Source organism: Anopheles gambiae, chromosome X (genome assembly GCF_943734735.2).
Source record: "Anopheles gambiae chromosome X, idAnoGambNW_F1_1, whole genome shotgun sequence".
Taxonomy (NCBI): domain Eukaryota; kingdom Metazoa; phylum Arthropoda; class Insecta; order Diptera; family Culicidae; genus Anopheles; species Anopheles gambiae.
In genome coordinates this window covers 14,463,019-14,477,279 of record NC_064600.1, presented here as the reverse complement: position 1 = coordinate 14,477,279, position 14,261 = coordinate 14,463,019, and the positions used below count along the sequence as shown (strand labels likewise).

The 14,261-nt window shown below is 54.2% G+C and overlaps 2 protein-coding genes across 5 annotated transcripts in view; one reads left to right on the top strand and one right to left on the bottom strand.

Moving 5' to 3' along the window:
• The window catches only part of LOC1272381 (uncharacterized), a 30,552-nt gene extending 16,408 nt beyond the window's left edge, over positions 1 to 14,144 (top strand). For all 4 annotated transcript variants that reach the window (XM_061642278.1, XM_311329.6, XM_061642282.1 and 1 more), the window contains 2 exons: positions 9,966 to 10,248; positions 10,359 to 14,144. In XM_061642278.1, coding sequence (XP_061498262.1) covers positions 9,966 to 10,248; positions 10,359 to 11,956 — 1,881 coding nt within the window. In that variant the 3' untranslated portion in view covers positions 11,957 to 14,144. The remainder of the gene's footprint in view (positions 1 to 9,965; positions 10,249 to 10,358) is intronic.
• Positions 369 to 8,367, bottom strand: LOC11176156 (autotransporter adhesin BpaC). Its single transcript, XM_061642297.1, has 9 exons — positions 8,021 to 8,367; positions 7,860 to 7,892; positions 7,629 to 7,781; positions 7,319 to 7,536; positions 6,996 to 7,244; positions 6,755 to 6,907; positions 6,350 to 6,692; positions 2,042 to 5,758; positions 369 to 1,306 (listed from the first exon to the last, which is right to left on the bottom strand). Exons 1-9 carry the CDS (start codon positions 8,082 to 8,084, stop codon positions 1,098 to 1,100), a joined length of 5,139 nt encoding a protein of 1,712 aa, XP_061498281.1. The 5' UTR covers positions 8,085 to 8,367; the 3' UTR covers positions 369 to 1,097.
• Positions 14,145 to 14,261: the final 117 nt, after the last annotated feature.

Below are 14,261 nucleotides of genomic sequence, written 5' to 3'. Positions count from 1 at the left end.
GGGGATGCGAGTGTTTTCGGGTACGGCTTCGGAGGAAATGGTGGCTTGGTAGCGACGAATAGGGTTGTACCTATTGTGTATTCAAATGTTTTATTCTGGATCGTCAAAATTACGTCTAATTCCTCGAAATTTACGCATTGGCGTGCAGTTTGTTCTACATTATATGTAACACTTCTACGATCGTCCGCCTGTGTTACACTTGTCGGTTTGTTTCTCAGTACAATTCTGTAAACGATTCTTCAGATTCATGATGTGACCTTGTAGTTTATAAACAAACATTAAACGGAATAGTATTTGGTCGGACTTTCTTTCATTGTTATTTTTGCTTACCTTGCCTAACTGATTATGTATATGAAATAGTAAATTCGTCAGAATTGGGTTATTTTATTTCACGAACAAAGTAACGGCATCAAGCAGAAAGGTATCTTAAAGTAAAATTGCTCTCATACGTTAAATAGTTTGCAAAACAGTAGTCATCGCCCAAATCGTGGCATCTGACCTTCTAGCGTATGCAAGCGCATTAGGAAACTGTTTTTATTTTATTTTTCACCTATTACTTCAACAAAAAAGTAACACTATGACATCGTCAGTTTGTCATCGCTTGTTTCGTTCACCGGTTGATTGTGTGGGTATGCGTGAGGGTCGACCATCTTTGCTTGATTGAAGGGTGACGGTGCCTTGTTATCACCATTGCCAGAGCCCATTAGAATAAGTTTGTCAAATGAAGTAACCTCACAGCTCAATCCTTTATCGAATGATACTGCACTGCAACTAAGCGTACCCGAAACTGGTTTTATTTGGTCAGCTGTATCGCGCGTGTTCTACATCAACTGTGCAAACAACTGATGTAGCACTGGGCAAGTCTGCTGTTTCAACAATAAATTTTGAATAAATTTCACCGCTAACGATGTATATTTTTATTAAATCTTATTGATAATTTTAGAACCAGCACAAATAATGTTTCACTGCATTTTCATTCGCTAATTAAAATGACAGTAGCATAGACATTTTTTTCTATTAATTTGTATTTCTAATCACCTTTATTAACATTCATTTGAAAAACATTATAATGACATTAAATTAAAACTAACTCCACGTTACACTACAACCCCACACGCACTTCCAGATTGAATGTACAGGTTGATCTCTAAAACAGAATCACAAAAACTGCTAACAAGAGCTCCGTACTGCGACCGTACAGTAATGCCGCAAACAACAGTAGGTTGTGGTGCAGACGTGGTGCCTCCTCCAGCGGCTGTTGAACCTCCTCCAGCAGCTGTTGATCCTCCTCCAGCGGCTGTTGAGCCTCCTCCAGCGACAGTTGAACCTCCTCCAGCGGCAGTCGAGCCTCCACCAGCGGCTGTTGAGCCTCCTCCAGCGGCTGTTGAACCTCCTCCAGCGACTGTTGATCCTCCTCCTACAGCAGTCGAGCCTCCTCCAGCAGCTGTTGAACCTCCTCCAGCGACTGTTGAACCTCCACCAGCGGCTGTTGAACCTCCTCCAGCGGCTGTTGATCCTCCTCCTGCAGCAGTTGATCCTCCTCCAGCGGCTGTAGATCCTCCTCCTGCTGCAGTCGAGCCTCCTCCAGCGGCAGTCGAGCCTCCTCCTGCAGCAGTTGATCCTCCTCCAGCGGCTGTTGAACCTCCTCCAGCGGCTGTTGAACCTCCTCCAGCAGCTGTTGAACCTCCTCCAGCGGCTGTTGAACCTCCTCCAGCAGCTGTTGAGCCTCCTGCAGCTGCAGTAGAACCTCCTCCAGCGGCAGTTGATCCTCCTCCAGCGACAGTAGAACCTCCTCCAGCAGCAGTCGAGCCTCCTCCAGCTGCTGTTGAACCTCCTCCAGCGGCTGTTGATCCTCCTCCAGCGGCTGTTGAACCTCCTCCAGCAGCTGTTGATCCTCCTCCAGCAGCTGTTGAACCTCCTCCAGCAGCAGTTGAACCTTCTCCAGCGGCTGTTGAGCCTCCTCCAGCGACTGTTGAACCTCCTCCAGCGGCAGTTGAGCCTCCACCAGCGGCTGTTGAGCCTCCTCCTACGGCTGTTGAACCTCCTCCAGCGGCAGTCGAGCCTCCTCCAGCGGCTGTTGATCCTCCTCCAGCGGCTGTTGATCCTCCTCCAGCGGCTGTTGAACCTCCTCCAGCAGCAGTTGAACCTCCTCCAGCGGCTGTTGATCCTCCTCCTGCAGCAGTTGATCCTCCTCCAGCGGCTGTTGATCCTCCTCCTGCAGCAGTTGATCCTCCTCCAGCGGCTGTTGATCCTCCTCCTGCAGCAGTTGATCCTCCTCCAGCGGCTGTAGATCCTCCTCCTGCTGCAGTCGAGCCTCCTCCAGCGGCTGTTGAGCCTCCTCCTGCAGCAGTTGATCCTCCACCAGCGGCTGTTGATCCTCCTCCAGCGGCTGTTGAGCCTCCTCCAGCAGCTGTTGATCCTCCTCCAGCGGCTGTTGATCCTCCTCCAGCGGCAGTCGAGCCTCCTTCAGCGGCAGTCGAGCCTCCTCCAGCGACTGTTGAACCTCCTCCAGCGGCTGTCGAACCTCCTCCAGCGGCTGTTGAACCTCCTCCAGCGGCTGTTGAACCTCCTCCAGCGGCTGTTGTACCTCCTCCAGCAGCAGTTGAACCTCCTCCAGCTGCAGTAGAACCTCCTCCAGCGGCTGTTGATCCTCCTCCAGCGGCTGTTGATCCTCCTCCAGCGGCTGTTGAGCCTCCTCCAGCGGCTGTTGAACCTCCTTGAGCAGCAGTTGATCCTCCTCCAGCGGCTGTTGATCCTCCTCCAGCGGCAGTTGAGCCTCCTCCAGCAGCTGTTGATCCTCCTCCAGCAGCTGTTGATCCTCCTCCAGCGGCTGTTGAACCTCCTCCAGCAGTTGTTGAACCTCCTCCAGCAGCAGTCGAGCCTCCTCCAGCGGCTGTTGATCCTCCTCCAGCAACAGTCGAACCTCCTCCAGCCGCAGTAGTTCCACCTCCAGCAGCAGTCGAACCTCCTCCGGCTACTGTAGTTCCACCCCCAGCGGCTGTTGAACCACCACCGGCGGCAGTTGAGCCTCCTCCTACGGCAGTAGTTCCACCTCCTACTGCAGTCGAGCCTCCTCCAGCGGCTGTTGATCCTCCTCCAGCGGCAGTTGAACCTCCTCCAGCAGCTGTTGAACCTCCTCCAGCGGCTGTTGAACCTCCTCCAGCAGCTGTCGAGCCTCCTCCAGCGGCTGTTGAACCTCCTCCAGCAGCAGTTGATCCTCCTCCAGCGGCAGTAGAACCACCTCCAGCGGCTGTTGAACCTCCTCCAGCAGCTGTTGAGCCTCCTCCAGCGGCTGTTGAACCTCCTCCAGCAGCAGTCGAGCCTCCTCCAGCGGTAGTAGTTCCACCTCCAGCAGCAGTTGATCCTCCTCCAGCGGCTGTTGAACCTCCTCCAGCAGCAGTCGAACCTCCTCCAGCGGCTGTTGAACCTCCTCCAGCAGCTGTCGAGCCTCCTCCAGCGGCTGTTGAACCTCCTCCAGCAGCAGTTGATTCTCCTCCAGCGGCAGTAGAACCACCTCCAGCGGCTGTTGAACCTCCTCCAGCGGCTGTTGAACCTCCTCCAGCGGCTGTCGAACCTCCTCCAGCAGCTGTTGATCCTCCTCCAGCGACTGTTGAACCTCCTCCAGCGGCAGTAGTTCCACCTCCAGCACCAGTCGAACCTCCTCCAGCGGCTGTTGAGCCTCCTCCAGCAGCAGTCGAGCCTCCTCCAGCGGCTGTTGAACCTCCTCCAGCAACAGTCGAGCCTCCTCCAGCGGCAGTAGTTCCACCTCCAGCAGCAGTCGAACCTCCTCCAGCGGCTGTTGAACCTCCTCCAGCGGCTGTTGAACCTCCTCCAGCGGCTGTCGAACCTCCTCCAGCAGCTGTTGATCCTCCTCCAGCGACTGTTGAACCTCCTCCAGCGGCAGTAGTTCCAGCTCCAGCACCAGTCGAACCTCCTCCAGCGGCTGTTGAGCCTCCTCCAGCAGCAGTCGAGCCTCCTCCAGCGGCTGTTGAACCTCCTCCAGCAACAGTCGAGCCTCCTCCAGCGGCAGTAGTTCCACCTCCAGCAGCAGTCGAACCTCCTCCAGCGGCTGTTGATCCTCCTCCAGCTGCTGTTGAACCTCCTCCAGCAGCAGTCGAACCTCCTCCGGCTACTGTAGTTCCACCCCCAGCGGCTGTTGAACCACCACCGGCGACAGTTGAGCCTCCTCCAGCGGCAGTAGTTCCTCCTCCTGCTGCAGTCGAGCCTCCTCCAGCTGCTGTTGAACCTCCTCCAGCAGCTGTTGATCCTCCTCCGGCGGCTGTTGATCCTCCTCCTACGGCGGTTGATCCTCCTCCAGCAACAGTCGAGCCTCCTCCAGCGGCTGTTGATCCTCCTCCAGCGGCTGTTGATCCTCCTCCAGCGGCTGTTGAGCCTCCTCCAGCGGCTGTTGATCCTCCTCCAGCGGCTGTTGATCCTCCTCCAGCAGCAGTTGATCCTCCTCCAGCGGCAGTTGTTCCTCCTCCAGCAGCAGTTGAACCTCCTCCAGCGGCAGTTGAGCCTCCACCAGCGGCTGTTGAGCCTCCTCCAGCAGCAGTTGATCCTCCTCCAGCGGCAGTAGAACCTCCTCCAGCAGCAGTTGAACCTCCTCCAGCGGCAGTCGAGCCTCCTCCAGCGGCTGTTGAACCTCCTCCAGCGGCAGTCGAGCCTCCTCCAGCAGCAGTTGATCCTCCTCCAGCGGCAGTTGTTCCTCCTCCAGCGGCTGTTGAACCTCCTCCAGCGGCTGTTGATCCTCCTCCAGCGGCTGTTGATCCTCCTCCAGCGGCTGTTGAGCCTCCTCCAGCGGCTGTTGAGCCTCCTCCAGCGGCTGTTGAACCTCCTCCAGCAGCTGTTGATCCTCCTCCGGCGGCTGTTGAGCCTCCTCCAGCGGCTGTTGAACCTCCTCCAGCAACAGTCGAGCCTCCTCCAGCGGCTGTTGAACCTCCTCCAGCGGCTGTTGAACCTCCTCCAGCCGCAGTTGAACCTCCACCTGCGGCAGTCGAGCCTCCTCCAGCGGCAGTAGAACCTCCTCCAGCGGCTGTTGATCCTCCTCCAGCGACAGTAGTTCCACCCCCAGCAGCAGTACTTCCTCCTCCAGCGGCAGTAGAGCCTCCTCCAGCGGCTGTAGTTCCACCTCCTGCTGCAGTCGAACCTCCTCCAGCGGCTGTTGATCCTCCTCCAGCGACAGTAGAGCCTCCTCCAGCGGCAGTCGAGCCTCCTCCAGCAGCAGTTGATCCTCCTCCAGCGGCAGTTGTTCCTCCTCCAGCGGCTGTTGAACCTCCTCCAGCGGCTGTTGATCCTCCTCCAGCGGCTGTTGATCCTCCTCCAGCGGCTGTAGATCCTCCTCCAGCGACAGTAGATCCTCCTCCAGCGGCTGTTGAACCTCCTCCAGCGGCAGTTGAGCCTCCTCCAGCGGCTGTAGTTCCACCTCCTGCTGCAGTCGAACCTCCTCCAGCGGCTGTTGATCCTCCTCCAGCGACAGTAGAGCCTCCTCCAGCGGCAGTCGAGCCTCCTCCAGCGGCAGTAGTTCCTCCTCCAGCAGCAGTCGAACCTCCTCCAGCGGCTGTTGATCCTCCTCCAGCGGCTGTAGTTCCTCCTCCTCCTGCAGTCGAGCCTCCTCCAGCGGCTGTTGATCCACCTCCAGCGGCTGTTGATCCTCCTCCAGCAGCTGTGGATCCTCCTCCAGCGGCTGTTGATCCTCCTCCAGAGGCTGTTGAACCTCCTCCAGCGGCAGTGGATCCTCCTCCAGCAGCAGTTGAGCCTCCTCCAGCTGCTGTTGAACCTCCTCCAGAGGCTGTTGAGCCTCCTCCAGCGGCTGTTGAACCTCCTCCAGCGGCAGTTGAACCTCCTCCAGCGGCTGTTGAACCACCTCCAGCGATAGTAGATCCACCTCCAGCAGCAGTTGAACCTCCTCCAGCGGCTGTTGATCCTCCTCCAGCGGCTGTTGATCCTCCTCCAGAGGCTGTTGAACCTCCTCCAGCGGCAGTGGATCCTCCTCCAACAGCAGTTGAGCCTCCTCCTGCTGCTGTTGAACCTCCTCCAGAGGCTGTTGAGCCTCCTCCAGCGGCTGTTGAACCTCCTCCAGCGGCAGTTGAACCTCCTCCAGCGGCTGTTGAACCACCTCCAGCGATAGTAGTTCCACCTCCAGCAGCAGTTGAACCTCCTCCAGCTGCAGTTGATCCTCCTCCAGCGGCTGTTGATCCTCCTCCAGCGGCTGTTGAACCTCCTCCAGCGATAGTAGTTCCACCTCCAGCAGCAGTCGAACCACCTCCAGCGGCTGTAGTTCCACTTCCAGCAGCCGTGGTGTCTCCTCCTGGCGCAACCGTGGTAACTCCTCCAGCTCGAGTGGTACCGCCACCCGCTGCTGTGGAGGCTGTTGGTAGTGTAGTTATAGCCACCAACGATGGGAATGTAATGGAAACACCGCATGTAGGATACGACGCCACAGGATATTGGAAACCTGTTGGTGGCGTCGGTGCAATAATACTCGTCACGTAACGCAGCAGCTCTGCATTGGTGCCGGCAGTGTTCAATGAGAACAATGCAACACCAGCCAAATTATTAGACACTGCAAAGTTCAGCTTGAGCTCAGCCGATTGAAACGAAGTGAATACGTAAGCCATGCTGCTGCTAGAGGATACACTCTCTCCAGCGCTGCTCGTTTGCAGTCCAAACTTGGTCGAGAAAAGAAGTGCCTGAAAGAGAATCCGTCCTGTATTACTATGTTTCATGTGTTACATTTGTCAGGCTCAATTACATCGCAGTATGATACCACCGAAGCGCTAGCCGTTCCCGTAGCACCGAACTGGCTAACTTTTGTCACAGTATATGCGCGAGCATACATCGACAGGCCGAGTATGATGCTGTTCGGGTTCAGTCCCTTGATTATCCACCGGTACAGGTTGTACGACTGGGTTGGAAAAGAGCGAAGAGTGTAAAGAAACGGACAAAAGGATCAAAACGTTCGATTTGAAAGCGTGGATGCCGCTCTCACTTACGATAGTTTTCGTCGTGGCGTTAAACGGTGCGGCCATAGCAACTAGCGGGTTCAGCGGCCGTACGACCGTTGTAAGCGATGAGTAGAATTCATCGTACGTGCGCAGCACGTTAAACGCTAAGCTTCTTAAAGTGACGCTGTAGTAGACATCGGCGTACCGGTCTGCCTCCCAGGGCAGCGCTGAGGCCAGCTTGAGCGAAGCTGTACCAGCCGCCTGGAACAGGGCCTGCATGAACGCGGCATAACCGGCCTGGAATGAACGAACAAAACCAGGATCGGTCAAAGAAATCGAACTCCGCGAGCGGTGCGACGCTGCACACATACCGCCTGTGATGTGGTGAGGTTGCTGAAATCGATAAATAGTCCGACGCAGCGCGGGTAAGACTTCATGAACGTGATCAGCGCCCGGATGTAGTTTGCTCGAATTGTCGGATTCGCTAGGATGGTAGCAACCGGTCCTTCCGTGCCGGACCCGACAACAGACAGGTACGGTTCGAGGTACGGATACGCCAGCCTTCGGTTACAGTAGGTCGGCAGCAGTTCTGTGCGTGTGACAGCGAGCGGAAGAAATTAGTTGAACGTTGCATAGCTTGCGCACCTGCCAGTGCGATGTGTCGACACTGATCCTACTCACTGAGCACGGTTGACTGAGGCGTTGTGGCGGTCGTAACGTACGCGATCGTGCCGTTCACACCCACCCTGAGTATTTGCAACACTGCCTGCGAGCACAGCCCGATAGCAGTGTTTCCGGTGAAGTTGGCGACGCTGGAGAAGCATACTCTCGATGCTGGAAAATCGGAGCATTAGGTTTATTGAAGAACAGGAGTTACGCTACATCCACTCGTTTCCGGCACTGGTTACTCACTCGTTTTCGCTCCATAAGCTTGGACAACGTTGGCTGGAAACGGTTTGTGGCAAAGCGAAATAGAAGAATTCAAAATTCACAATAAAATGACTACCGTCACTACAGGGCACTGCGGAGTTGGTTGGCACTACCACTGTCTTCCCTGACATACTCTAACTTACCGCTAAACGATAGTGCAAACAACACTAGCAGCGCCAGCCCCGCTGGGTTGGTCAAGGATCGCATCCTTGCTGGTTCGCTGCGTTCGCGCAGCCCTTCACTATACACTTGGGAAGTTGTTCACTCACTCAAACAAACCTTCTCGTTAGCCCACCCGCTAATCTTGCGCTAATCGCGAATTTATCATCCCACCAGAACGGTGCGGAGAATGTACACGTACCGTAGCAGCCCCGGGGGTTTTTATCTGCTTCCATCGAACCTTGCTGCTTCCCATCTGTTGAAACCCACCATGTAATACTCACTATCACACACACACACACACACACACACACACACACATACACACACACACACTCACACATACGCACACAACACACTCACACGTATACATGCACTTTGGGGCGCTTCTAAGATGGCCTTGCTAAGCCCGAAAGCCATCCTGATTGCAGAAGGTCGTGTGAAACCTTGCTCGAGGGTGGCGCTGTATGGTTGTGTGTACAGCTGCAACAGCCTGTCAGTTGAGCACCGCAAGTGCAGTGCCACGTACGAGCGCGTTCCAGATACCGCGTTCGGCCAGGGTCAGCTTTCGGCGACTGGGGCTGAGTTTGCGAAAAAAGAACAGCAACAACAGCAACAACAACGACAACAACAACAACAAAACCAAGAACAGCTACAGCAATACCCTTCCATCCAGTTTATACAGCTGGGAGAAGCAGATTGGGATTTGCCAACTTTTGTCAGCTCGCTTGCTAGTATGGGTACTGTGGAGAGGTGTTGACGAAGTGTTAGATTTCGCAAATTATTCGAAAAAGACAAACAGATATGCGCCTCTTTCATAAATCACATCATAAATCACAGCGAAGAATAACTTTGATAAGGTTTAATGGAAAATCTTTTCAAATCATTAATTGAGACCAAACTCGAGGGGCAAAAAAGAAGGAAAATCATTAGATAAACATTAATTAACCATTAGCTATTAAAGAACCATTGAAGATTCGTTCATATTGAAACACGAGTTTCAGATTCCAAAGCTCATAAATGAATATGATTCAGGTTTATCTGTCTCATATACGTTGAAATTCAAACATTTTTTAAAAATCTTTACGAATCTTATTATAAATGCCTCAGATAATTCGTTTCGTTCGTCGCTTGCTCCTTGCCAATATAACGATCAGCTTAAAATATCTCAGGAAACGCTGAAACATAACCTAGAGACCCTCCAAACCCGTTGGTAACACTTTTCAGACCTACGCTTATACTTATAAGGCTTTTCAGAGTTGATTCAGAAGTTCTGGAACTTTTGACACACTTGCTGGCCTCTGTCGCGCTGACATTTTGGTGAGCTGATGAAAGAACGCCTGGAGTTTGGTTTCGGAATCAAATATGACGGGATGGGGATTAGATGACATCCTTCTTAGAAAGCTAATTTAGAAGTTCCAGCAAGGATATAATCCTCTTCCCCGAGATCAGAGATTTCTGAAAAGGGATGTACACCTAGGTACCAGAAGTATTACTTCCTGTGCTTAAGAGTCCAAAGTCTTGCGATTGACTCCCGCAGATTCATCAAAGTGTACTGCGGTCTTGAGTTCTATAGGAAAACCCTGTAAGAACCCCTAAAAACGCTGTATACTAGCTGATTAGTAAGAACCCCTAAAAATGCTGTATACCAGCTGATTAGTTTGGTTGTTACTTCGTTTCAGTTGGGACCTGTACTATTGTTCAATAGCAAGATAGGGTCTGAATCAATTCCTTAGCCATGTAATCACTAACTCCTCTCAAATACACATACCACTACAATCAAGATACATGGACGTTCCAATAAATGTGCATCGCCACCAACTTCAACCTCTGAATGTTCTAGACACATCTATTCGGGAATAGGCACCATCACCATCTCATTACCGTTCACTAACCCTGTACTTCTGTTTCCCTTTCCCTCCTCCGCAGCTGACGGTGGCCGAGGATCAGGTCGAGGTAGTGAAATCGGTCAGCCCGGGCGATGAGGCAGCAAAGCGCGACAACGATTCGGACCAGGTGGCGCTCGAGTCGGTCGATCAGGATCTGCAAGGTTCTGCACCGGTCCAGTCCGCCTACCCGCAGCACTTACCGTCGCCGCTGGGCCACGGACCGGGCGCTTTGGGAGGCCCAGGCTTGGCGAAACATGGCCCGGGGCCACAGCACGGCCCACTGCCCCATCACGGACCGCCAATACCGCACGGCCCCAGTCGAGGTAAGCGCCATCTTCGCCATCGTTCAGCCCAGCCCGGCCAGTGCTTTCATTCCTGTCTTCTTCTTCTTCTTCTTCTGTTTCTTCCACTCCCCTCCTCTTCCCTACCCCAGCATCGCTAGGTCTTGGGCAGCCGTTTGGACCGCCGCCGCCGCCGCCACCGCAAGCGCTGCCCGTGGCGCACGCGTACCATGGGCCACCGCCACCGCCGCCGCCACCCGGCATGCTCAAGGCGCAGGCGAGCGAGCTCAGCCCGGAGAAGCTGTACGGGCCGCCCCTCGCCGGCAACGAGCTGTGGTCCTCGCCCCTCCAGGACATGCCCAAGATCGTGTCGCTCGACGTGAAGTGCGAGAAGCAGGGCATGAAGGTGTTCGTCCAGTTCGACAAACCGTTCTTCGGCATCGTCTTCTCCAAGGGCCACTACAGCAACGTCAACTGTGTGCATCTGCCGGCCGGGCTCGGCAAAACATCCGCCTCGTTCGACATCGGCATCCACGAGTGTGGCACCGCCGGCAACACGGACAACGTGCTGTACAACGGCTACTCCGGCACGGACACGAACGCGGGCTCGTACTTCGAGAACATCATCGTGCTGCAGTACGACCCGCAGGTGCAGGAGGTGTGGGACCAGGCCCGGAAGCTGCGCTGCACCTGGCACGACCAGTACGAGAAGTCGGTAACGTTCCGGCCGTTCCCGGTCGACATGCTCGACGTGATACGGGCGGACTTTGCCGGCGACAACGTCGGCTGCTGGATGCAGATCCAGGTCGGCAAGGGCCCGTGGGCGTCCGAGGTGTCCGGGCTGGTCAAGATCGGCCAGACGATGACGATGGTGCTGGCGATCAAGGACGACGACAGCAAGTTCGACATGCTGGTGCGCAACTGCATGGCGCACGACGGCAAGCGGGCGCCGATCCAGCTGGTGGACCAGCGCGGCTGCGTCACCCGCCCGAAGCTGATGTCGCGCTTCACCAAGATCAAGAACTTTGGCGCGAGCGCCTCGGTCCTCTCGTACGCCCACTTCCAGGCGTTCAAGTTCCCCGACTCGATGGAGGTGCACTTCCAGTGCACGATCCAGATCTGCCGCTACCAGTGCCCGGACCAGTGCACCGATCCGGGCGTGCTCGACGTGCACCACCTGTCCGGCGGGCCCGAACACCAGCAGTACGGGCCGCCGCCGCCGCCGCCACCGTCCCCGCCCCAGTCGCTCGATGCGCACGTGTTCACCTCGAACCGGAAGCGGGACGACCGGCGGATTCGGCGCACGCGCGCCACCGACCCGGAGCAGAAGGAGGACGTCGGGCTGAACCGCGTCATCCGGGTGGTGTCGCCCGGCGACCTGACCTTCCCGATCGGGCCGAGCTCGGCCAACGAGACGGATGGTGCCACCGCCGCCGCCACGATGGTGTTTTCGGCCCGCGAGGAGGGCCTGATCTGCATGACCACGCCCGGCTTCACCGTCACGATCGTCGTGCTGCTGTCGATACTGCTCGCGTCCTGCGTCACGTCCGCGTTCCTCTGCATACGCCTCAAGCCGTTCTCGCTGTCGCGGGCCAAGGAGCGGTCGGTCGCGTTCACCAACCCGCACCTGACGCCGGCGGGGACCGTGCTGACTAGCGGGGCCAGCTCGATCGTCGGCACGCTCAAGTCGACCAAGTCGGGCGCCGCCGCCACCGCCAGCAGCAACAAAGCGCGCATGTTCTACACCTGAGCACGGGCTGGGCGGTGCAGGTTCGAACCTTAACCTTTTCCTTGCAGCAACAGACACACACACACACCCAGAAACACATCAATCCTCTCCTCCCTCCCATTGTATCGAGCTAGCTCCCCAAAACAGTGCCCCGAAAGTGGACGAAACCCGTGGGCGCTTCCTGTTTCGGGGGAAACGCATCCGGGCGTAGTTCCTTCCCTCCAACAGTCTGCAAAACCCGCACCCGGACCAAACAATATACCTCACTACAGAGCAAACTTTTGGACGAACAACAAACACACACACACATATACAATTTAGATCCTGACTCGTCCTGCTTTGATTGCCGATCTTTCACGAGCAGCAAGAGCTACAAGTAGAGCAGCGAAACAAATCGAGCACATTTTTTAATACGAGGGCAGTATTTAGTTGATACGTTTCTAGGAGCATAGCATTAGGGCATCAGTTTTATGTAATCACACGCACACACACACGCACGCACGCACGCATAGAGAGGCACACTTAGAGCCGCACAGGGGTACTGGTGTCGCCTGGGTGTTAGTAATGGTGCTCGCGGCAGTGGTGATGGGGATACTAAAATATGGATTTTTCTTTTGGAGCAAAACACATCGGTCAAGGACATTTTATGCCCCAACATGGTGCTAAGGGGGGGGGGGGACAGTGGGATACTTGCCAATAGGAAAGGAAGAAAAAAAAGAAGTAAAAAAAAAACAAACAAAAAACAAAAGCACGGTTTTAGCCGGTCCACCCGGGGCAGGGGTTTGCTGTTTAATCTAATTAATTTATTGCACGTTTATTTATTTATTGAACAAATATTTATTTATTTTTACACTTAATCGAATGCTGCCTCTGCGCGACTGCCTACGGCGGAAGGGAAGCAGCATGGCAGCACATTATTTATTTATTTATTGAAACACTGACGTAACGAGCGGAGGCACCTCCGCTCTGCCTACCTCTACTACCTTACGCTACTTCCAACGCGGCCCGCTCTATCGCGCGCTTTCCGTGGCGGTGCAGGTGACATTTTAGAAATGTCACTGGGCCGCCATTTTTTGTTTTGTTTCACTACAACCACCTCCTGTGTCTGTTCTAAGAGAGAAGGGGTGTGTACCACTAACACATGTACGAGGTAGTCAACGCCATAGATTCGTCACAACATCACACTAGCAGAAGCAATACAAATAAATAAAAGTAAAAAAAAAACACATACTCTTAACAACATGCAAATTCGCTCAGACACTGTCAGACTGATCGTTAGTCGATCCGGGGCTAATACTAATATTGCGATACAGCACAGGCAGAACGCACACCCTTATTACATCCTTCCGCTAACGTGCAAGGTGACGTGAGCATAAAACAACAACAACAACAAAAACCAACAGACTTTTAATCTTTAGTATCCTTATACACTCTTATTCTACTCTGCACTGAGACAATCATATTACATTTACACGCTGATATATATAGAGAGAGAAAATGAGGGAAGGAATCGCCATAGGCGTTCTTCGTAGCACTTAACGTTTTATCTTTACACGATCCCGTGTCAGCAGCGCCATCTTGACTTGATAGCGTCTGGTACGGGATACTTCATGCATAAGTAATACACAGCCGAGCCGAGCAGTAAGCCGGGATAGTAAGCTAATGAGATTAGTAAAGCGCACGCACCGCTGCCACACCCGACGCCCGCGATTGTTTGCCAACGGTGTGGTGGCTGCAGTGTTTCAGTAGCTTAGTAGTTTTAGTAGCGCCGGGAGGGGGAAAGGGGGGCGGGAGAGGGCAAGTTTTGCTGTTGTAAAATGTATCATATTACAGGCACCGGTGGAACAGGCACGGGCCCGTGCGCCTATTTGTGTGTGTGTGTGTGTATGTCGGAGTGCGTGTGTGTGGGTGCGTGTGTGCGCGTGGGAAAAGAAGCGGAGGTTTGAGATCCGTTTTGCCGCGGGGAGGGGTGAAGCAGGCGCCACACAGTTTGGTCTTTTTTGCCCACCCCGTTTCCTGCTTTCCGTTGCGGGAAGAAGGGCTCCGTTACACACGCTCGGTGTAATGGCCGGTGTAAGGGCGCGCGGTAAAGCTGTAACGCGTTCACGCGCTACGCGTTTAATTTTAACTCCGTATCACATTAGTATCAGTATGAAGCAAAATAAAGATATTCATAACGGCAATAAAAAAGAATTACAAAAAAAATGGAGCTTTGGTTGTTTGTTTGCTTTCTTTTCTAACCGTTTATCCGAACACAAACACCTGTACCTTGCGTATCGTGCTGCTTAGAAACATAGCCGGTAGTGTCATTGATAGCAGCGCTCGC